Source organism: Dromaius novaehollandiae, chromosome 1 (assembly GCF_036370855.1).
Source record: "Dromaius novaehollandiae isolate bDroNov1 chromosome 1, bDroNov1.hap1, whole genome shotgun sequence".
In the NCBI taxonomy this organism is placed as follows: Eukaryota; Metazoa; Chordata; class Aves; order Casuariiformes; family Dromaiidae; genus Dromaius; species Dromaius novaehollandiae.
Window position 1 is genome coordinate 197902776 of NC_088098.1, and position 24136 is coordinate 197926911.

At 40.5% G+C, this 24136-nt stretch overlaps 1 protein-coding gene across 6 annotated transcripts in view; it reads left to right on the forward strand.

Moving 5' to 3' along the window:
• The window catches only part of SPATA13 (spermatogenesis associated 13), a 205004-nt gene extending 183785 nt beyond the window's left edge, over nucleotides 1-21219 (forward strand). For all 6 annotated transcript variants that reach the window (XM_026108836.2, XM_064504999.1, XM_064505002.1 and 3 more), the window contains 9 exons: nucleotides 1558-1694; nucleotides 2148-2327; nucleotides 2928-3113; nucleotides 5831-6010; nucleotides 6431-6663; nucleotides 10256-10385; nucleotides 10954-11326; nucleotides 15323-15397; nucleotides 16681-21219. In XM_026108836.2, the coding sequence (XP_025964621.1) occupies nucleotides 1558-1694; nucleotides 2148-2327; nucleotides 2928-3113; nucleotides 5831-6010; nucleotides 6431-6663; nucleotides 10256-10385; nucleotides 10954-11326; nucleotides 15323-15397; nucleotides 16681-16862 (1676 nt within the window). In that variant the 3' untranslated portion in view covers nucleotides 16863-21219. The remainder of the gene's footprint in view (nucleotides 1-1557; nucleotides 1695-2147; nucleotides 2328-2927; nucleotides 3114-5830; nucleotides 6011-6430; nucleotides 6664-10255; nucleotides 10386-10953; nucleotides 11327-15322; nucleotides 15398-16680) is intronic.
• Nucleotides 21220-24136: the final 2917 nt, after the last annotated feature.

Genomic DNA, 24136 nt, shown 5'->3' on the forward strand with positions numbered 1-24136 from the left:
GATTGAAATGTTTCTTCCTATATGGTAAATAACTGGTAGGCTACAGTGTGTGTGGGCATCTACAGTTGTGTAGGTGTGTGGAGTGAAGCAAGGAGTCCTCTCTTTGCAACCCTCACACATCCCCAGTCCAGAGTCAGGCACACAGCCAGTACCCAGGCTTAAAACAGCCTAGAGAAGAGGCAGGGTCAGGGCCCTGCTGCTTTGTCTTGCGGTAAGTGGAAGTGGGAGGTTAAAGAATTCAGCTTAAAGATCCCTTCCCTTCGCTTGGGGAAGCAGGGAGACGCTGTGCTCCCTCCCACAGGCCACATGGAAACTCATTATGGGACATAGTAACCGTTAAAAAAGGAGTTCAGTGCTAGTAGCCCATTGCGAATCTTATCTTTGATTGGATTCAACATAATTAAAACTATTTTTGAGCACTGTGTGATCTTCAAACTATTTGGTATTGATAGCCTGGGCAGGCTGTAGGAATATGGCTTTTGGGATGAATGAAGGAGGACCAGAGAGTGAACTCCAGCACTGGACCACTGGTCATGAACGTTTCTTGATTATGAGCTTATCCCCAGTCCTGTTTTGGACCCCTACAGCTGACTTTCTAAGACAAACCTACTACAGAAGGGTCTAACACTGAGCAGTGTGGACATGAGTCAGTATTATTTGGCCTGGTACTCTGTTTACCAGTGCAACGATAGCCAAAAGTGATCTGCATCCAGTGATGTAGTCCCTCATGGGCTTTATGAAGTTTTATACAGCAACTCCAGGTTTGCATATTGCTAGTCACTTAAATAACGTTCCTCTTGGTCTATGTGGATGCATAAAAAAGATGAAACTCATCTTGGTTCTGGCCTGTATTTCTTTACAAAGCTACTTTTGCAGTCAGAAAATGTACAGTTGTCAAACCAAGAATTTTTCCATGATTGGGGTAATTAGAACAATTTTTTTTTTCCAGGAAGTTCTGTCATGTTCAGCCCGCACTATCTGTTCCCTCCATCCACCCCATCTCTCAGTGCCTTCAAAGTCTTCCTCAGCATATAGGAGACCTGGAAGAACCTGAATCGGGGCCGTGACTGCTGCTTGGGCTGCCCACCCCTCTGATGGTTACCCGTAGTCGGGGGGGTCAGTTACAGTCTGGCCCAGGGAAGATGTGTTGAGAATGTCGCAGCACCACACGGGGCACTGACAACAGCCCCTATGACTGCCGGTGGCCTGTTACAGCTCCCACACTTGCAGTGTGGGAAGCTGCATTAATACCTCTGTTCTGGTTCAGATTATTTTAGATTTACCCCAGAAAAAAAATGGTTGTATTTTTTCTGTTTGTCACACACAAAAAGAGGAGAATATCTCAGTTTTATCATATGCTAAATGACAGTTTTACAAAGAAATGTAAAAAGTATTTCAGGACTGAAAAGCGGTTTTCCTGAGAACTCTGTTCCCATATACGTTTGCTGTTATATTCATAAGAACAAAGGCAATTCCTAAGTGATTCCCCTTTTACTGTTTTTATGAATGTGCACTGGTATAAAAATGATTGAACAAACTGTTCCACCTTTGTTCTAGCTGCTGCCGATGGCGGGACTGAATCTTCAGCTTTGGTGGATGACAATGGCAGTGAGGAAGATTACAGTTATGAGGAACTTTGCCAAACCAGTCCAAGATACCTGCAGCCTGGAGGGGAACAGCTAGCCATTAATGAGGTAAGATGCAACCTGATATGAATGATGAATCTTTGCAGTACTATAGTGATGGAGTGTGTGTTTTCTGCAGGTGTGAGGTTTCATGTTAATAAAAAGTGTAGTGACTGTAACCATCATAACTAAGAATCCATCAGCCACAGCATCCGGTCTCTAACAGGGCCCAGGAGCAGATAGATGCCAAGAGAAGAGCATAACGATACCGTTTCACATCTTGACTAGGACTAATCTGGGAGCTTAACTAGTTGGCTCAGCTAACGGGCATGGTGTAGGACTCTAATTGTTCTCAGACTAATAAATGTATGTACAGATTTCTGAAAATCCAGAGTTTTGGTTTTATCTTGTAATGGGATTAATCGTGGGGGTTTAGTGATGCATTTTGATCTTTTTAGTAGTTTATAAGTAGCTCATTGTTTATCTTTTGCTCATCACAAACTCTTTTTCTTCCCATCTCAGCTGATAAGCGATGGCAGCATTGTCTATGCAGAAGCTCTCTGGGACCATGTGACTATGGATGATCAAGAACTGGGCTTCAAAGCTGGAGATGTCATTAGAGTCCTAGAAGCTTCCAACAAAGACTGGTGGTGGGGAAGAAACGAGGACAAGGAGGCCTGGTTTCCAGCTAGTTTTGTCAGGGTTAGTAACTCTGCACTCTTGCAGCACTGTCACACTAGATTCCTAGCAGAATTAACACAGCAATGACCATGGCATTAAATTTAAATGTAGGGCCTGATTCTCAACATCTTTGCATGTGAACATCTTTGCAGTGCTGCAACTCCTAATGACTTCACAGGGGAAAAAGCAGTAAAGAATTAGACCACAAGGTTCTTTAGCTCCTCGGACACCTTTTAGTCTCACTTCTTTCTTTGTGTAGTCGTTTCATAACCAAAGTGTCAGCTTGTAAGCTGACTTGGACAAAATTACACATACACTATTCATTAGGGTGAGAAATAAACATAGGTTTGCAAAAAATACAGGCAACACAACATGGTGTCTCTGAGATGCTGTCAGTAGAAAGCCATGTATTTAATCAGCTAGACAGAAATCTCAAGATTTTATTTGAATAGCCAATGAGTACAATGAGATCAATCTTTGTGGACCCCTCTTGATAAAGTAGGAATGGGAATGTTTCTGTAACAAGTCTTCTCTTAACTGTAACAAGTTTGCAACAGTATTGTCACGTTTTGTAACTGTTTGAGGCTTTACTCTAGTTTGCCTTGTTTGTTCTCACTGCAGCTGCGAGTTAATCAGGAAGAACTGCCAGAAAACTGTGGCAGCATCCAGGATGAAGAACAAGATGCAGAAATTAGCAAGCATCGTCAGAAGATGGCAGAGAACAAGGATCAGATGAGGACCAATGTCATACAGGAAATTATGAACACAGAACGAGTCTATATCAAACATCTCAAGGACATCTGTGAGGTATGTGCGTTAACTGGGGGCCATTCTACTGACCTAATGTGAACAAAACTTCCTATATGAGTTGAGAACCGAAGTGGTTTCTCTTATCAAAATAATCCCAATTGCACATGTGAGGCTGCCAGGGAGAACCTTCTTGTGCGCTGTTCTGACTCTCCTCTCTAAATTGCCACAAGGCACCACTTCCTTTTTAAAAAACTTTCCACTTTTGACATGGAAAAAGTGCTTTGCTTATCTGACCACTATTTCCATAAAGATAAGAGAGAGGAAGTCCAGTTTATTTAGTACTTTTTATCGCTTGGTTTTGATAGAAAATTTTCAGTATCTTTAGTAAATTCTATTACAGTTCAGAGATGGAACATTTTGAAAGTAACCTGGAAGGAGAATTTTTCAGCTAGTGATTTTTGCTGGGTGCTTAGTAGCTATGAAGACACTTTTAATCCCTTTCCTTGTTTGAACTATAAAATATTAAGAGCACAGTGTTTTTCTTCTGTTGTTTGCTCAGTTTTTCTTGGAGGACGACACTTGGGCTATGAGTTTCTTAAAATTTCACTGAAGTTTGCCTCTTCTGAAATGGACTGTGATGCGACTGACCTGTATTTGGCCTGTATTTGTCATTAATAAAAGCCCCTGGAAGGGTGCTAAGTAGCCTGCCAAAATGTTCCTTCTGCCCTTGGCTTGCTGGGTCTCTCTGTATTTGTCATGTTGTCATCTTTTAGTCCACCCCTCATCACAAGATTCTCTTAATGGAAAACAAGGTAGACAAAAGGTGAACTTCTAATATCAGAATTAAAAAGTGCTTTTTTATTTTTTTAGATCAGACCTTTTCTAATGAATTTTGAAGGAATAAAAAAGGGAAAACAAAGGACAACATTTGTTGTCAATTTGCGCGCTATTCTTAAAAAAATTAAATGTGAGTTTTGCCATTTAGATGCACTCTTTACTCCTGCTAGAGTAAGTTTTCTTGGATATCTCAAAGATCACAGGGGAATTTGTACATACAGGTGTGGCTCTGCCATGGTTACCTCGGTTCTAGGATATGACTTTCATATTTTACTGAACTATTAATTCTTAAACTGACATTAATTATTAAACTTCTCTAATACATTTCTGCTATAACTCTTTTTAAAAGCTGACATACCTCTGAATTTAGTAAACCAGAGCTAACACATATTTCCAAGTGCAGAAATGATGTTCCACGTTCAACCTGTGGGGCAGAGATGGTCTGCTTTCCCCAGAGTGAATCAGTAGGGTGGTGCAAGCAGCACGTAAGGCTGAAAACACGCTCAAGTGAGACTGAGTCAGAAAAGATACTGCAGATGCTAATGCAAATTTGTAAGCTCTGCACAAGAGTGAATCACTAGGGCTGGTGCAGTCAGGATCATAAAACTGGTAGTATACCCAGAAAAAGATTTTAAATTCAAAAAATTATCTGCAGTCTAGATTTACAAGAGCTGCACAGATCATTTTCCTTGTTGGCATCATCCTCCTAAACAGTAGTAAACGCGATAGCTAGCTTACGTACAGTATAGCTGCTGCACGGCTCTCAAAGCAGATGGTCGTGGAGAAGACAAGACTATTCCTAACAGCGCCAGCAATATTCAGAGTAGCTTCCTGGAGGGCCTCACTGGAGCAGCTGCAGGCTTTTTTCTGCTGTCGGCACCCAAGGAGATTTGGGAGAAGCTTGCCTGAGAGACGCCTGACAGAGGAGCCTGGCAGATAACCCCTGGCACAGCAGTTAACCTTTGCACCATCCGTGCCCAGGCGCCATAGCTGCTACGAGAATATGAGCGCAGCAGACGTTTCCTGACCTGCAGCTCCTGCACTGTGTCCTGCCTCTGCCCTGGGCTTCAGCAGCAGGAATCAAGGACTTGGGGCTGCGTGTGGCGGCTGCCGCCGAGTACCCGAGCCCATTAGAGCCCCCAGTCTTTCCTTCGCTTCGTAGCTATGTGAATACTGATACGATCTGATGTGGATTACTGAACACGGAGCAGAATTTGCCCGAGGGCATTTTAAAACTGGAGGACTCAGCCAGGTAGCTACTTGAGGTTGGATGCAAATGAAGTGGACTGGACCCATGTGATGTCCTTTCAAGTGATGAGGAAAAAAGGGAGAAAGTGATCATGTTTTTCCATGCCGTCTTGCCAGTACTATTAACTCCTGCCAATGAGATATGGATTTTACCAAACAGTAGCAGCTGAATATGTTGTAACATGTTTTTAATTTTGCTTCTCTGGCTTAGACTGGGCCCTGCTTACATACCGCTAAGGAATCAGCACGTTAGCCTTGGCAGAAGTTGTCTTTATATTAATCGTTTAGGATTTGTTCTTCCTCACATAGAGAAGAACTGTTATGGCACAAGTGAATGACAAAAACGGCACAGCGGCTAAACTGGTAGTACACATGGGGCCTTACACCAGGCCTCCCTCTGGCGTGCTAACAGGAAGATGCAAATGAGCTCTGTATATTCTGAAGGTATCTGGTTCTCTGACTCATCTACTGACTGTGAGATAGAGGCTGGATTAGAAAAACCGGTAGCGTAACACTTGAACACAAACCTGAAATTGCACGTCCAGTTTTGTGTGCAGGGTCGGAAACCAGACACCTGCCCTGAGATCGCAGCACCCAGCTCCTGCCAGTTTAAATGGGCTCGTTCAGAGTAGAACCTGTTTGTATATCTTCACACTTGATAAAAAGAGGTTCTCTTATTTCATTTCCAGGGTTATATTCGGCAGTGTCGCAAACATACAGGAATGTTCACCACGGCGCAGTTAAGCACCATTTTTGGGAACATTGAAGACATTTACAAATTCCAAAGGAAGTTTCTGAAAGATCTGGAGAAGCAATACAACAAAGATGAACCTCATCTAAGCGAAATAGGGTCATGCTTTCTTCAACATGTATGTCACAAAAATTCATTTTATTTATGACATGAACAAAATATAAGAAAAATCTAAGTTACCAGATAAGGAGGTGATTTTACTAACTTACCAAGTATTAAACTATGCATAGATAGCATTTTAGAATTCAGAGTGTTTACAATTAAAGAATTATTTAAATATTTTAGATTTACCCTCATTCCTTAGTACAAATGTATCTCTGTACACAATTAAGTTTCCTTTTCAAAATTCTAGTAATCACAGATGAGCTGGACTATGTTCAGTGCTCTCAAATTGTTTAAGTAGGCATGCAAAAACTGCGTAAAAAGAAAAAACAATGAATTAATACAACTGCATATAATGTTACAAAATGTCTGTCAGTCTTTATAGACAAATACTTTAACTAAAGCTTTGATTTTTTCTTTTTCTTTTTTTTTGTAGCAAGAAGGCTTTGCTATTTATTCAGAGTATTGTAACAATCATCCCAGTGCCTGCATTGAGCTTTCCAAGCTAATGAAACAGGGCAAATACCGTCACTTCTTTGAGGCCTGTCGCTTGCTGCAGCAGATGATTGACATTGCCATTGATGGTTTTCTTCTCACGCCTGTTCAGAAAATCTGCAAATACCCTCTGCAGCTTGCTGAATTGCTCAAATATACCACTCAGGAGCACAGGTGAGAGGATTAAAAAGATAAATCCTAAAGAGTAATAACACCTAATTACTCAAGCTTTCTGACAGAAATAGGCAACACTGAACCACGCTGAGTCTTTTTAGATGAGGAACAAAACTCCCACTGACTGCTATAGATAAGCATTCCTCTCGGAACCATCAAAATATTAAAAAAATAGTATCTGAAATGTAGCACGGGGGACTGACAGGGTGCCAGAGCATGAGGAATAAGCAAAAGAGGGAGAAGGAAAAATGTGCTGAGGAGAGGTTTGTAAATCAGACTGAAGAAAGCCAGTGTGTCCAAAGAAATGAAGAGGGAAATATACAGAAGAAAGGGGGATGCTGTATAATCTTACCAACACAAGAAAAGGTAAAGAGGGTCGTAGAACAAAAACATAATCTGACTGAGTTTGTAATTTATTTTTCTTAAATTTAAAAGTAATAAACACTGCAGAAAAAAGATGTTGTAGGAAGAAAGTTTCCTAATCCCAGTAAAAAGATATAGTTAGAAAACATGGGAACATATGGAGAATCAAGAGGGGGAAAAGCTAAGAGAGAATGATCAATAAAGGGAGAGAGCAAGTAACTTAAAATAATTTTGTAAGACAACATTAGCAAACTGTTGTTATTCAGATGCCAAGGTATTCATACATTCTTTGTTGCTATCTCCTAATGAAAAATGCCTCTAACGATAAGAACATCCTCCAGCAAAGCTCCCAATAACTTCATGGCAAATACTCATTGTCCCCAAAAAATACAGAATATTTTGGGATCATCTGACCATGACTCAAGTCATGATTCATATGGATAGTCATCCATATTCAGGATTTACTTTGTTACCACATTCCTGCTTACTCCTTGCCCTGTGTACCCTTTCCGAGGGATGTTCCTGATATTCGGCTGTCTTGACTTTTTAATTGTCCTGGTGTGTCTTCCCCTCCTGTTTTACCCCAGAATTCCTTAGTACCCCCGTAAAAATTTCCTATGAGGATCCTTGTTATCTGTTACTTGTAGACTTTTTTCTATCTGAGTCGTTTTGTCAACTCAGTATAAAGATCCCAGTCCCTCAAAACTGAACCCTCACTAGAGCAAAGCATAGTGTTCCCTTTTATCTCTGCCTAAGTTGGGTCTTTATCACTGATTGTAAATAATGAAAATCAGAAAAAATAATAAATTTTGGTGCAGACCATAACAGAATAGGAAATGTATCATGAAAAAAAGAGCTTCTGAGAAAAGAGAAACTATTAATTTAATAATTCTTCCATTTCAGTGACTAACACACTGACTCTTATTACATAATTAACCTATATAATGCATACACTGTTTTCAGGTATTAAAAGTAATGTAAACATTATCATAGACCTGAAAACCATAAGCGTTATTCTGAGTGTATGTGAGACACATTGTTACCATAACATCTAAAATTCAGAATTTGATTTTGATTCTCAGGACTTTTTGTTAATTTAAGAAACAAATGACTTTCCACTCCATGTAATTGTACAAACAACCCAGATCCAGCCAAAACTGAACAGAAATTCAAGTGACCAGTTTTATTACGAAAATACTTTTTTGTTTGGTGTCTGCTAGAAAGCTTGGGATGCTAGAAGATAAAGGGAAACTTAGTGTTCTTCCATTGCTCCAAAATATTTGTTTGCAATAAAGCCCAGAAATTAGATTTTCAGCAGGGATAAAAATGAATTGCTCCATTGAAGTTGCAGGCTATTAGCCTTTCTAGTATACCCGTGGGCTGATTAGCTCTTTGAATAAATTAAGATTTTATCTTTAAATGTCTGCCTTTTTACCTTGTACAACCACAAGAAAAACGTCCTATTGTGACCCCCCCCCCCCCCCCCGTGCTCAAAATCCAAATGTGGCCCGAGGCAATGTTTCATGGACCAAAGTCTGCACTTTTTTAACCTTGAGAAAACTCCCCTTGGAAGCAGTGGGATTTTCGCTAGGGGCCGCAGTCGAGGAGGTGTGAATTACTGACGTTCAGGTGTGTAGTGCCCTCTATTCAGTTCTGCAGCAAATACAAACATTAATGGCTGTTTCGCTGCTCATAATTTTAGGAAGATTATTCAGTGAGCTACTAAACCTGTAGATAAAGTGATAGCAAGGTCTGACCACCTTCCCCCCTTACTGCTTGTTTCCCTCTTTGGTGGCACAACGTACAGAGATGCCTTCAAATCTGCCCATGCTCTCAGCACACACAGCTGCTCACAAACACGCATGCTCACGCTCACGCAGAGCCTTGGGAAAGCTCCAGGCAGCTTGTTTTTGTAGCTCTAAGTGATGGTCTTTTGTTTTGTTTTCATACAATGATTAAAGACACAACATGCACTGCCTGCCGTGAAGGCCACAGGTTATGCAACAAGTGAGGATTTATGTACACACCAATAAAGAAAGAAGGAACTGAGATATGGAAGGGTGAGAGTAACAGTGTGAATATCATGCGGTCACGCTGTGGGACACCTCCCTGACATCAAGAGGATCCTGTTATTGTTAATCTCACTTTTTGTATACAGCATGGCAGAAAAGAGTTTCCAGAGATAAAAATAAGAAGAGAGTAACACGCAGGGGAGAAGGGAAGTGCATCCATCATCATCAGCAGATGAAAATAGGAACTGAGACAGAAGCACATAAAAAGGCCAGTGAGGCTGACCCTCCTTACGGGATTTATTTCTAGCTCATACTGTTTTCTCTGCCTGCCTCCGTTTCTGAGTTGTTCTGATAAAGGAGGGGAGGCAGCTGCTATGCTGGGACCCTAAGGCAAGAAATAAGTCTGTTTCCTTCCTGCTTCTCAGACACTCCAGCTGTGGAAGGTGAAGGAGAGATGGATGCTTTAAAAAGGGGAACCAAAACCTGCCTACAAGGAGGGGAGATGCAAACGCATGTGAGGAGTTCAGGGAAAGCGGGAGGGGAAGAGAGCAGTGGAAGGAAGGCAAGAGCATGAGGAGCCTTGCATTCATCCTGGAGCAGCTGGGAGGAGGCCGTCTTGGCTCTCACACACTATGAAAACAGGTCTCTCTGTCAGCATCTCCTCCTTTAATTCTTCTCTTTGGTGTTCATGTTCTTGGGGCCCTCACTCGCCCTGCTGAGGTTGGTTACCTTATTTTTCCTTCCTGCATTGTGTTCTCTGTTCACATTCATTGACTCAGTCACTGGGAAGCAGAATGAGAAAATACAGGTGTTGAACACGATTAAAGGGATGACCTTTCCAATAAATTCCCTCTAAAATCTTCCTTATAAACAAATTCCTTTGGTGAAATGTATGCATCGCTGAGGTCAGTGAGAGTTTTACCGTTGCTTTCTGGAGGGCCAGTGTTTCAATTCAGAAATCTGCCTCCTCTGCCTCCCTGCACCAGTTTAGTAATGTGCTCCTGCATAAAGCATAGCAATATAGTAGCACTGAACTGTGCAGACTACTATATGAGCTTCAAGATGGCTGAGAATCAGCTATCTATCCTATTTAAGTACTCTGAAAAGAGGCATTATGGGGTAGTGCAGGCTAATATACTTTAAGCACCACGTTACAGTTAGTAATTGCATCATATCCACTGCCTAAGTGATCTTTGAAATGTGCCTACATTTCACAGTGATTATAACAACATTAGAGCTGCGTATGAGGCTATGAAGAATGTAGCATGCCTGATCAATGAGCGAAAGCGAAGACTGGAAAGCATAGACAAGATCGCGCGGTGGCAAGTATCTATAGTAGACTGGGAGGTAAGTGTCAGCCTGTCCCTTTTGTGGGCAAAGGTCCTGTGTACGGTACCTCCTGTCCTCTGGAGGATGTGTCTTGCTGTGCAGGGAGTTTATGGTGCCCACATTTCAACTGGTCATTGCTCAGTTTAAAGTCCAGTTGCCTCATTGCGGTGATCGTGTTACTGATTACCTTGTTTATTACTCAGGAAGAGCAGCAGATATTGCATGTACGCATGCGCTTGAGATAACACTGACATGTAGAAAATGACAAAATGGATTTTTTATGTTAGAGCTGTGGACTCTTATTTTGACTTTTGGTAGTTTTATCAGAACTTGAACGTGCATCACCGACGTTAATAATTAGAGTTTCCTCTTGATTTATGCAGAGATAAAGAAGAGCAGAATCACACTCACTGAGTTTGTCTGTGCAAGATTATCTGCATTCTAAGACACTTTCAAATCTAATAATAAAAATATAAGAAAATTGAATGAACATAAGACTAATTAGTAAAATGAGAATGGTTAGATACACAGTAAGGTCTTAAAATATTATTTACTTACTACTATATGTAAATATATATTTTTTTAGGGACCAGATGTGTTAGCCAGAAGCTCAGAACTGATCCACTCAGGAGAACTGACTAAAATTTCAAAGCAAGGCAAAAGCCAGCAGAGGACTTTCTTCCTTTTTGACCATCAGCTTGTGTTCTGTAAGAAAGACCTGCTGAGAAGGGACATCTTGTATTATAAGGATCGTATGGACATGGACGAGATGGAACTTGTGGACACTGAAGATGGCAAAGACAAAGACTTTAACATTAATGTCAAGAATGCTTTTAAGATTATAAACAGAGCAACAGAAGAGATTCATTTATTCTGTGCAAAAAAACAGGAGGATAAGAAGAGATGGATGGAGGCATGTGAAAATGAAAGGAGGAGAGTTCAGGAAGATGAAGAAATGGGTAAGTGCAAGGTTTTCCTCTCAAAGGCTGTAACAACAAAGGGGAATGTTCTTGCTTTTCCCCTTTCACTCGCAGTGCAGGAGTGCACTCTATGCTCTGGGACTGTTGTCTCTTTCCTTCCAGACACGAACTTCAGCTGTGTAAATGAGGGCTGTTTGGGTGTGTTTTCCTTGTCATTGTGGGGCAAAGGCTCCGAGCAGCTGGCTCTGACATCCATGACACAAGTGCCACCGATGTGATTCTGCTACGTTATGGAGACACTCCATAACTTCATGAGATATGACAGATTCACTTCACAAAAAACAGTTAATAACAAATTCCATGCTAAATCCCAGCGCTATTGCATGAATTGTCGGCCCCAAACATCTGTTCTTAAGACACACTTTATTATAAAGTCAAGCGGCAGTAGTCGTAGGTTTGTACTGTGCATGTTATATAATGGCATCTCCTGTGTGCAGGATACCGGTACAGCCTCATAATGTCATTAGTTACCGACCAAAGAATAGCACCAAGGCGATTTACGGAGAAACAAAGCCCTGACCTTGCGTGAACAGGGAAAAAGTTAGGACCTTGCAAAATCCTAGGGTCAACTTCAGTCCCACAGCCGATGGGACAGTCTAGGGACGGTAACATCTGTTTGAATGTACATTTAGAATTGCTACTTAAAATTGTTACTTTCACAGTTTCATGCTGAGTATAACAGCTCCCTTTTAATATGGTCAGGGACAAAAGGTCCAGCAAAATTTCACTGGGAAAACACCCATAAAAAAAAGCAATGGTAATAACATAAAACTATTTTTTGCATTTCTAAAGCAGTAAGGCAAGTTTGTGTGCACATGCGCATGCGGACTGCACAAGAACGTCTCCCTTTTATAACATTACCTTTATGAGGAAAAGAGCAGCTTCCTCTTGTTTGATGCTGTTGTAAATATGACAAAAATAAGTCCTCCTCTGAAAATATTGTAGATAGTTGCTAGGCTGTTATTTTGTGTCTTGCTGGGCATTATTAGTTCATGGCTCTGAAGTTGTTTCTTTTAGTTCATAAGGATAAGCTTTATGATCAAGCCATCATTTAAAAATCCAAAAATAATAATGAAAATACTTTCAAATTACACCAATTCATATTCTAAAACCCGTCTTTATCCTCCCGCATTGCACCAGCTGTTGCAATTAGCCCCAGTCATCTTGTATCCAGAATAAACAGTGAAGCAGACGCTCCCTCTGTCCTATCCCTCCTCTCCCATCTTCGCAGCTCCATGGCTTGCGCCTATCTTCCAGATATTGAATATGCACTTTTTTGAATGGGGATGAGCAAAAGAAGATAAAATGCAATCATTTTCCATTCCTTATCCTTTCTGAGGAACTTTCCTGAGCTCTACAAATCTGTATGTACACCTCTTTCTGACATGGTTCCTCTCTGGAGCACTGGGAGAGCACATTGGGCACGCAAATTTTCTATGTTGGGATGCTTCTGACATTCACACTCGTACCTGCTCATGGTAGCAACAGGTCTGTCTTGTGCAGGCAGTGGTGTATTACCATTCTTTGTAGGTGATGCTCCACCAGAAAACCCCAAGCATGAGGAAACTGCAAAGGTGTAGCAGCTACAACCCTAAATATAATTATTCCACTGGGACGTCATGAAAATCAGGCCGGTCACCCCTTTTGAGATCACCCTCAAAAAGGGTGGCGCTTCAACAGTGCGGCAGCAGCAGTGGTAACAGTGAGGTTAGTAGTAATAGCACTAACCCTTATTTAGGGCTAGGTCATGGTGATGAGCGCAAGGATTGCACAGGAGGGTCCACAGTTCTTTTCTGTTCCTAAGGCACTGTGTCATATAATGAAGAAAATCACTGTATGATGAGAAAATTTATCTCCTATAATGTGACATATGCACATGCAGCTTTTTGTGTTCCTGAATGCCTGTGTAAAATCCAGCCTTTTGGAAACTATTGCTTTTCAAGTGTAACAACTGATTATGCAGATTTAAGGTACCTGTTCTCACATCAGTATCTTGAACCAGAAGAAAGATAATTGAATTGTAATAGCCAACGTCTGTGTGGTCTCGTGAGTCCCAGTGAGTGGCTTGGATGTTTTCTCCATTACCCAGCAGACCCAGATTTCCTTTTTTTGGCATAGCTGAACATTTCAGTTAGCCAAAACCAGTGGAAAGGAGCCAGTATTCTCAACCTCAGGTTTAAATTTATCTTGTTGGTTTTGTAAGTGATCTTGCTGGAATTCACAGGAAACCTCTAACCATCAAAGAACAACTCTTCAAACTCAGAATTGCAAATGGCATTTTACTTCTATTTTCAAAGACGCTTTGGTGCGGGTCATTGTCTCCCAAACCATATCAAACTTTTCTTAGCTTCTATGAATGTATGTGAAAAAAAGGCCATAGCCAAAAAATCATTCTCCAAAACCGCTAATAGTAACCCTAAGAAAATGATCTGAACTTTGTCGATGAAATTGCTTTTTTCTGTTTTTCTTTTTAATTTTGGCTGTTTCCTTGTTCCTATGAAAAAAAAATTGCAGAATAAAAGAGAGTAAACTTCCGCAACCCCCAAATTATAGCTAAACATTGTTGTATTATATGTATTTGCTGATTTGTAATAGCTTCTTTATAAGTCCAGGCTAAAAAAGTAAAGGGAATTTTAAAAGTATGGAGAAGTGGAGGAAAGTGCAAAATGGAACTCAACCAGCAGCTTTGTTCTTCTGACTTTGCATTGCAATTTCTGTGCTGCCCTGCTTTCTGCTTGTGCTAACATAGCATATCCATGAATCACGTGTCCTGCGCACAGGGAGAGGAAACCAGAGTGCCTGTACTTGCGCCCCAGCTCACACCGCTCACCTGGAGACCCTTCATAGCAGATGTCTGGCTTCCCTCTACTCAGCACATGTCAATCACCCCTAGGACATGATACTAAATTGCTCAGGGTTGACCACATACTGTAGCACCACGTCAGTCATACAAGGATGAGACAAGTAAAGGAGAAACCGGGCTGGGAAGAAGGCAGCCCCAGTGTGATGCAGCCACAACCGCCTCAGATGCTGCTTCAGTGCCTGGCAGGTTAGGGGGCACCATCTCCTCTGAGCAGAGGCCACGTGCCCTCCTCAGCCTTCTGCTGCATCGGCACTGGATGCTCGTTCCTCGCTGGCACACACACAACATGCCGTAGCACAGGGATATCCATCTCATATCTCGTTCAGTCAAGGACTGTGCAAAGTAGTTAAGACAATTCCTGCTTTATGCCAGCCAAAAGCACAGACTTAGATAAAGGCCCAATCTGAGATAATGCCTTGGAGTTTGTTCAGTGCACAGAAAGCTTTTTCAGCTTTTAAAATCAAATCTTTTATTCCATATGGATCAGCAAATGAACTCGTTAAACACAGAGGGTGTAAGCAATGAAAATGTGGAAGGAAAATAGGTAGTTTCCTCTTATTGAGCAAGGTGAAGATTGCAATAAGATTGGGTATTTCAAACATGAAGATATTAAGAGTGAAGTTTTCTTTTGTACCAAATTTGTGCTATTGCAATACCAATGACTTCAGTTTGTTAACGCAAGTTAGCTCAGAGTGAATGAAAAGAGAAACAGATTCTGCCTTTTTTATCTACTACTTGGTAGCATGTAGCTTCCAGAACTGTTAATTTACATTTTTTCATTTCTAGTTATCCGGAGTTACCTATTAAAAGAACATTTTCGCTAGTTAGTTCCCCAGTGATTGCCATTTGCTGGAATAGGAAAAACAAGCTTTCCCCACTAATCTATTGCCAAGTTAATGTTTCTGTTGTTATCCCAGTGAAAAAGTTTGAATCTTTAAATATATTTGACAAAGTAAAACATGCTTTTGAAAACTTAGGGTACATTACTATTAAGATTTACTTAAAATTACAAAAAAAATGGTTAATAGTTTACTTAACAGTTTTAATTTAGTGTAATCAGCTATTAGATACAGTGTTTTTATACCAGTGTCCTTATTTGCTCTTTGACATAGGAATGGAAATCTCAGAAAATCAGAAGAAACAAGCCATGCAGAATGCCCGAAAATCAAGGCATGGAAAAATTAAAGGTGGGTATTTAAGAACTGCTCTACATTCTTATTGTATTCCACTGTGTATTATATTAAGAAGTAATACAATCTGACTATGGTTAAGTTTTTTTATCTTTTAAAAATTGTCATTGGTTTAGATGGGATTCAGATATTTCCCTTAGCTTGTATTTCAATTTCAAATACCTTTATAAACTCTCTACTGAATCAGCTTCCCAGTCTCCTTCAAACAGGCAAGTCAGTATTATCTCTTTATCAGAGAAGAAACTTAAAACAGATAAGGAAAGTGGTTTATTCAAGGATGTAGGAAAGTGTGTGCAGAGATTAAATTAGAAATGAGAGTTACTGTTTCTTTCCATCACTCTTAGTCTGACAGCTTGCTCCTCTTAGTGCTTTCTGTGCTTTCTGTTTAAAATATTGTAGTGTTCTTTCAGGGAGCCACATGTTGCTGCATTGATAATAACACACTTTAGACGGCTGCCTTTTATCCTCCTGCTAATTTGATTAGCATGCATAGAGATGGACCAGAGAAAAATGGAAAAAAAACTTATTTCTTTTCTCTGTCAGAAGATGTGTTGTGATTTTGTTCTTTTCAGTCTTAAAGTCAAATTTGCCTAAATTTTTAGTGTGTTGAATGAATAAATTGAGCAATTGGGAAGAGATTAAGTCTGAATTTAGGAGAAAAGGAGTTTGTGTTAGGTAGTCTTCTGCTTCCTGTGATCAACATTATTAAAGCATTTTCTCTTTATCAGTCACTAGATGCCTATAAAATAATAGTGGATTATGAACCTTTCCGGATTATCAGGGAGTGGCTGGAAATAGAGGTCAGGAGATTATATTCAGAATGCGCAAAAGCCAAAGTCTGAGAACATTAGGCTGGAAAAGTATTCTCCAAATTGAAGAAATGTATTTTTATTGTTAGTAATATTTTACCCAGCCTTACCCAAGAGCTGGCTACAATGACAGCATGTCTTTTAAGTGTCTTTCCTTTGAAATAACAAAATTTACCTGTGCAAACAATATTGCCAGGCTTTATGAAACAGCTGCTGATTTTTTGATAAATCTGTAATGTTATTTGTACTGATATTATTCTCTTTTCTTCTTAAGCCAAGTCAAAGCAACGACAAAAAAGTCTGAGATTAGAAAAGCTAACACCTAGTAGTGCTTCCATTCAAGATTATGGTGGATTTCCCACCAACTTTACTGACCATTGGATTTGTTCCCTGCTGTTGTACTTAATTTTTCCCTGCATCGGTTACTTTGCTAGGTGTCTCATACGTGTCTGTAAACCATTCATTTTGCAGGTGTAAGCTATAACGGGTGTCCTATGCCTCCTCCACACCAAAGCTTGCATCCCATTCATCAGCGCCACATCACTGTGCCTACCAGCATCCCGCAGCAGCAGGTTTTTGCCCTGGCAGAGCCCAAGCGGAAGCCGTCCCTCTTCTGGCACACCTTCAACAAACTCACCCCATTCAAGAAGTGAGAGGCCAAGCGCCTTGGAAGGACACCAGCACGGCGGGAGAGTTATTCCCGAGAAGAACCTTTGAGACACAGTTAAGCTTATTTGAGCTCAGTGAATCGTCAGTTTTGGAGGGAAAAACTTAGGCTCCCTTGAGCCAGAAATACCACCTTTGTCTGGAAGAGGAGTGAAGTTCATCACCACTGTTCGGAAGCAATGTCAGTGGTGTCAGTGAGCATTGCTGATGAAGAACAGAGTCCCTTCTGACAAAGACAAGCTGCTGTTGTTCTAAAGCAGCAGTATTTGATCTCTGTTTCTTAGTTATCTTCAAATAATGATGGAATTATTCAGGTCATTGTAACATTTCATTTTTCTTGATCTTATACTTATGGCCAAATTTAGGTTAGGGAGGAATTTTTCCCTAAGGGTATATCAGCAGGGAATCTTAGGGGAGTTTTCCCCTTCCTTTTGGAGCACTGAGTAGGGACCACCCATTAAAATCAGGTGGAGAGATCCCATATGATTGATGTACTGTTGCAGAATTTGGTGGACCTTAATCCTTCCTGTCTTTTTCTATTAAGTTGCCAAATGGCAGGAGATAGTCCCGCAAGGCCTTATCATATTCCAGATTGGAACAGGGAAATTTTGTTCTGTCATATAGAAACATGAACAGAGTGCAAAATGGACTATAAAGATTTGTGCATTTATTGCATACAAGTTAAAACAAGAGGAGCCCATGGCATCTCTGATCACTTTCAGTCATAGCAATATACCGCATGCATGTATGCTTTTCAGTATACAGCTTTTATATCACTTTCTGTGCACTTCTTAGCCTGGGAGATGCTTCTTTATACTTCTGATGTGCTTACTTCTCAGTGTAAAAAGTATTTTTTTATTTTTTAATGGAGCTAATGTGAATGTACAAAGTTAGAGTCGAGAAAGTATGAGAGACTGCTGGCACTATAGTCTGTGTTACATAATTCTCACACTTTGTACTCCCCATTCATACAGCTTCACTTAAAAAATGGATGAATGGTAACGTAAATCTCCATTAAGTTCCTGAGGCAGTCTGAATCTATGCTTCTTACGCACAGTCAATTGACAGTGGGTTTTGACCAGTTGTTTCTTCACAAAGAAAGAGAAATCCTTACTGGAATGGACAAAAAAAATTGTGTGGATCAGAAATGGATTTTTGTCTAAGAACCATCATTTTGTATTGGAAGGGGAAGGACCTGTCTTGACTAAGGTCAGCTCTGGCTAGCGTCTGCAATACCTAATTTGCCCTAATTTGCCTATGACACGAAGTTGATTTGGGAGAATAACTTTTAAAAAGCCACCAGGAGGAAACAGGATCTTGATTTATGCAGCACTGATCATTTCTGTTTGATAATTTTCATTAAAGATGGCAAGACTGTTGTTAATATGGAAGGAAAGAAAGACTCCATATGTTTCAGAACTGATTTGTTATGAATGTCTTTCAAATATTTTATCATATGCTGCTGATTAGGGGCATTATCTGATGATAAAGATAGATCCAAGAGTATTCTTTGACAATGGACACAGTCAGCTTTGTCATGAATATGTAACATATGAAGAACAAAAAGGGGCTAGAGGCCAAGCATCTTACTAACAATATAAAAAAGCCTTATTTTAAACATGTATTTGTTCCTACTGCTATTGTTACCTCTATGTTTTTATTTATCATCAGTGTTGTGGAGTCCACTAGCCTGATGATTTTGTGATTTGATAACTCTGCAGCAACTTCTGCAAAGCCCAGGTTTATAGTTTTGATTTTAAATGACATCTGGCAACTGTACATTTCAAATGCCTTGTATATATAGCTAGCTCAGCAATGATGCAAAGTCTGGTGATGCTCAGTTGTATTGTTCACTGCGTAGTGAACTTCTTTGCTTGTGCTTTTCCATAGTGATGGAAAATGACCTGGAACAGTTAAGAACGGGAAATATACATTTACATTTTCAATGATCTAGTTTAAAGAAAGTACACGAGAAAGTTAGTGAAACAGCTGGCTGGGTTGTGTGTTTCTTTTGATGTTTAAAACAAGCCATCTCCTTTCAGAATTTTTTGAAAGATAATTCTGAATGTTCAATTTAAACGCAACAAACGGACTTCCAAATGAAGGCATGGATGCATGTTCTTCCTCTTAAATGAGCAACCCTTTTTTAAGTGTTTCTTATATACTCATTTTTCTGGGTGCTTGCCATGTTCAGGCCTGCAAACCAAAGTGGTGCACATACCATGGAAGTGGAGAATTTTTCATAATCACATTTTGAAAGATTTGTTCTAGATTTTTAAAAAGGTCTGAAGTTGTATTGCAGTGCACACCCAGCAGCTTTCCCAGCTGGTCACGTTTCTCTGCCATGCTCAGTGGGCCTGAACACATTACGAGATCCACGCTTACTTACATACTTGTCTTTGATAAAACCGTCTCAATTTCAGGGCTGGATCCTGTGGGATTGTTGGAAAAAATACAGATTTTGGGATGTATCTTCTGACATGTCAGTGCCCACAAAGGCTCTTTCCATATAGTAGTGCTGGTGCCTTAGCCCTAAAAATGAACAGAAATGTTTGCATGTGGTTTGGATGTATCGGGTTTCTTCTGAAGAGAACTTAATTTCAGAGAGATGAAAAGCAAGTGTTTCATTGTGCAGATTACTCAGGAAAGTTTTACATATAATATCCTATATGTAGATGTGGTTGTTTATAATATTCTCAGTGTCTTTATTTGCAATCTGATTTTGCAACAGGTTAAGAGGAGACCAACATGATATGCATTTTATTGGGTCCTTTATTTATTGGTCAAGGAATGTGCTGGCTATGCAGGGAAGACTAATAAAATATAACAAGACAGGACAAATTTAAGCTACACCATAATCTTTTGAACAAATTGTAGTTAAATGAAAGCACTCAATTCCATTATCCAGCAATTAATGCAAATATTTACTGAGAGGTTCACCCTGATTTTAGAGTCTGTGGAGAAAATAGTTGCAAATAAAACGTAAAAGTTTGTATTTTAGCAACTGTTCCCTTCAGCAAAACTCAAAAGTCTTGATCCTACATCTGATGACAAAATTTGCATATCATCAGAAAAATGTGAATGCAACAGCTGTTCTTTTCTCTTGCTTTCCCAAGCTTTAAGTTACTATCAACTGTTCTAGGGCAACTACTAAGCACAGTTGTGCCTCATTTAGATAAAGCACAGCCAGAGCCTTCCTGATGGCCTGCTGAGCAGATAACCTCAGACTTTAAGCATGAGATGCAGTAAAACAAAATTGTCCTCAAATGTGTTCCTACTGGGTTAGGATAATGCCAAACCATAATTGCATCTAACTCAGAGCATTTGATGTACAAAATAATAAGATAGTTTTACAAGTGGCTCTTGCCATGCTAAATTTCACATTGCATTTTAGTGGTCAGTGTAATAAAGGAGTTCAAAGACAGACTACTCGAATGTTCCACATTTTAGTTGTCTTTTGAAAATAATCATAACAGAGTTTTGGAGCCAAAGGTCTTTAGCCATAACTAACACCATATCTTTCTTTGACTGCCTTTCTCTTTTTTTCTAAAAGTGGGGCATTTGTATGTAGGAGATGCCTCCTGAATGAGCTCTAATTTAAAACTATTTGTTGTAAATACTAGGGATGACTTGCATATATATTTTATTTTGACTAGTGTTTTGTAACATTTTATCTTGCGTACATTGCTTTGTGCATCTTACCATCTGTGTGCTGTTACACATGTTGTAAATCAAGTGTTATGGCTACACAGCAGATGAATTGGCTGTTGACAGCTGATGTACATGTATAGGACTGCAGTAACTTGATGTGTATTTGTTCTAAATTGCATTACAAGGTTTATTTACTCTTGGAACATTGTTTGTTAAATGAGTCTATTTTCTGGAAATAAGTACAAACTTACATTCCCATTACTTTTACTGTACATGCTTTAATTAAATAATGTACAAAGCTGAAGTTCCTCAGCTGTGTTTTATAAAACTATATTGTGCAGTTTTAAAAATGTTTTTTAATGTCCCCAAAATCTCTTCTGTGAGGCAAAAATATATCTAATGTCATATTTATTTTATTATTTTGAAGGAAAAAATGTCACACCTTCTTTTACTGTTTTTTTCAGTAACAGCTACAGTACTTCCCAGCACTAATTCATTTTAACAAACTACTTAACTTGATTCTGGGGTTGAACTCTTCATCATTCAGGCAAAAATCATCCTTTTTACTGTCCCAGCCATAGGCATCTACCATCATTGTGCTTGTCCTCTTCCCGGCAGATAGTTCCTACAGTACCCCTCGGAAGTAAATGTACATGCAGCTTCTTGTACTAATAAAAGTATTGCTAAACAGAGGATGGTGATTTAAGTTCTGTGATTTAAGTAAGAAGGTTTGAATTTTATTTCATTTGGAGCAAAAGCAAAACCTTTCAAAAGGGTTCACCCGAATGGAAAGGTGTGTTCTGAAAATTTGTAGGAAAGGGGCAGAGAGTGCATACATGCCTGCTTGCTAGCGCAATTATCAAAGGTGTCGGAGATTCAGCTTACTGCTCCTGACTGAAAAAAGTTTTTCATTTCTGATCATTCTGACAGAGGAGGGGACCTGATTTGCTGCATCCAAAAGGTATGCATGTGTCCTTCCTGCTCAAAGTTGTGTTAGAAAGTATGTATTTGAAACATGTTAGCTTTAACAAAATACCATTTTTTGCTGAAGTCTTTTCATCAAAAATATTTTGGCGAGTTCAAATGCTGGCAGGATAGCTGGGCTTGCAGACTCTTTTCAGCCTCCCTTCAATGCCCAAGCTTTTAATTCCATTTTTTGGTTCACCTCAAAGTTCAGAATCTCCCAGGCCTCCCAAATGCCATTGCTGCAGCAAGGTTTGTGTGAAGTGCTCAGATATCAAAGGCACACTGTGAACACTTAGGCAGATTGTATGACTGAAAAATACATGTTGAGCGAACATCGGAGTAGGATGTTGCAATCAGTGCACTTTCTAAGGAGGCTGAAATTCATCTGGCCATGGTGAGCTTATTTGTGCATTTTATCCCATGTTCTGAAATTCAGGCTCAATCCTGTAGACTGTTTGATATTGTCAGCTTGTTGTCAGTTGTATTGTCAGCTATTGTCTAAGTTTTTTAAGATCTGATCTATCAGGTGGAGCTTTTAGTTCATACAGACATACACAGCACTGGCTGGGTTGGGTTTTATTTTAGAGGCTATATGAGTGTCTGTGGTTGGTAACATAGACAAGGATTCAGACCTTTTTATGTCACAATATCAAAGCGAAATGAAAACGTTAGAAGTGGAAAACAGTGTATCGTGATCTGTAAGGAAAATAAGTACTCAGTGTGTTTCTGAATATTTTTCCAAATTTAGTTATTTTCTCCTGACTAGCTGAAGAATCTGTGTAGTGAGAATGATGAGAACGTGTCAAAACTCTACAAACTGGCAGCACAACCATTTTTTTTTCTTAGACCAGTGTAAAGTGTAGTTTAGTGCAGCCAGGACTGATTTCCAGTTTGCCAGGTGAGCACCATCAGCTGGAAACTCACATACTGTCACTCTTAAATATTTAGGCTCTGGTTTAAAAAAATAAGTGTGTGTGTGTGTGTGTGTGTGTGTGTGTGTGTGTGCGCGCGCGCATGTACATACGTATATACATGCCCACACACATATATACTATTTATAGACTCAATTTGGCACCCCCAGATATGGCTCTGCTGGCACTTTGGTGATAACTCGATCTACACACAGTCACACCCGCCCAGTGTGTGTTACATCTTGTATTTCAATTGTGCGTCTTGGTATGGGAGGTCTAGGCAAGGTTCTTCCTGAGTCATTCTAATATTTTAGGTATTCGGAGTGGGCCAAGAGTGTGACCAACAAGCTGCCCCTCAGCTGAGTGAAGGTTCAAATGCTTCTGCATCACTGGAGTCTGGTGACATCAAAGTTCAGCACGGCAAGTCTGAGACAAAAGCGGTCAGCAAGGAAAGGGATCCTGCTGCCCCTTCGAGGCCTGATCCTCACTCAAGAGAAACACATGGTGATGTAAGATTTATCGACTATTTCTCCTTGCTTGTCTTTTTTGGGAAGCTGAAACTACTTCAGGGGAAACTCCAGGTGTTCCTGAGGGACTTGGCTGACAGAACCAGGGACACTCAAAATTCCTCCCTGTTTCCAGGACATATGAAATGAGAAGGCAGTAGGCTGTCTTATAGTGAAGTAAACTGTGACAGTAGGCAGGTTAGCTGGGCACTTAGCACCGGCTTGAACCTATGACCATACCCCTGACTTAGGAGATACCTACCCATGAAGTACTGAAGAACTGTCTAGAAGCTGCTCTGCTAACAAGGTTGGGTATCTCTTCTCTGGTTAACCATCTCTCCCATGGCCTTTACTATCATATTCAGCTCCTAACAAAGGTAATTAGCACAGCAGTCAATCTAAGAAAAAAAATCTGCCTTTCCAGTCATTCAGATAAAATGTTAGGAGCAAATGATGACCTTCTGCTACTGTGTAATTATTTCCAAGGTATTCTTCTGTGATGACACCAGTGTTTGTCTTCAAGGCTATTCCCACAACACAGTTTTCCTGGTTCCCTGCTAAAAAATCATCAGACTGGACTAACTTCAGACAAAGAGTCCATCAAGATAGATGTTACTAATGATTTATGTCATCCTTGCCTCTGTGGGATAAACTGCGGTTGTTGTCTCTGCAAAATTCACAGCCTCTTTTGGGGCAGTATCATGGCCCTGAGAGCATCCCCTGCTCTGGGAGGTTTGGCTGCTGGGCTGGGGCCAGTGCAGCTGTGGGCAGCCCTGGCCCACGGTGCCCTGGGGGAGGCTCTCGACACCACAGGGAGGCCATGGCCAAGCCCTCGGATCTGCTTTCGGCTGAGGCTCCCGTGCCTGGTCCTCGCCTGAGCTGCAGCCCTTGCTGTGTCGTGGCCATGCCTGGCCTGGCTTGGCCCTGCCTCATTGCCATGGGCTTGTTGGGGACTGTGGGGCTGGGGCTGCCCCGGCTGCGAGGCCTGGCCCTGCCACCACGGGGAGCCCCTGTTGATACCGGCCCCGGGGAGCCTCCAGCCTGTGCGGCGCCAGCATGGTCGGGAAGGATTGGCAGCAAAGCTGGATTTTCTGCATGGCTGGATGCATCACTGAGACCAAAGCACTAAGCGGGCAGGAACGGAATATCTTAATGACTCAAACTTTTGAAGTGTGAATGGAGACAGAGGATTAACAACCTTAGAAAATTTCAGATGGTGCCTATCTA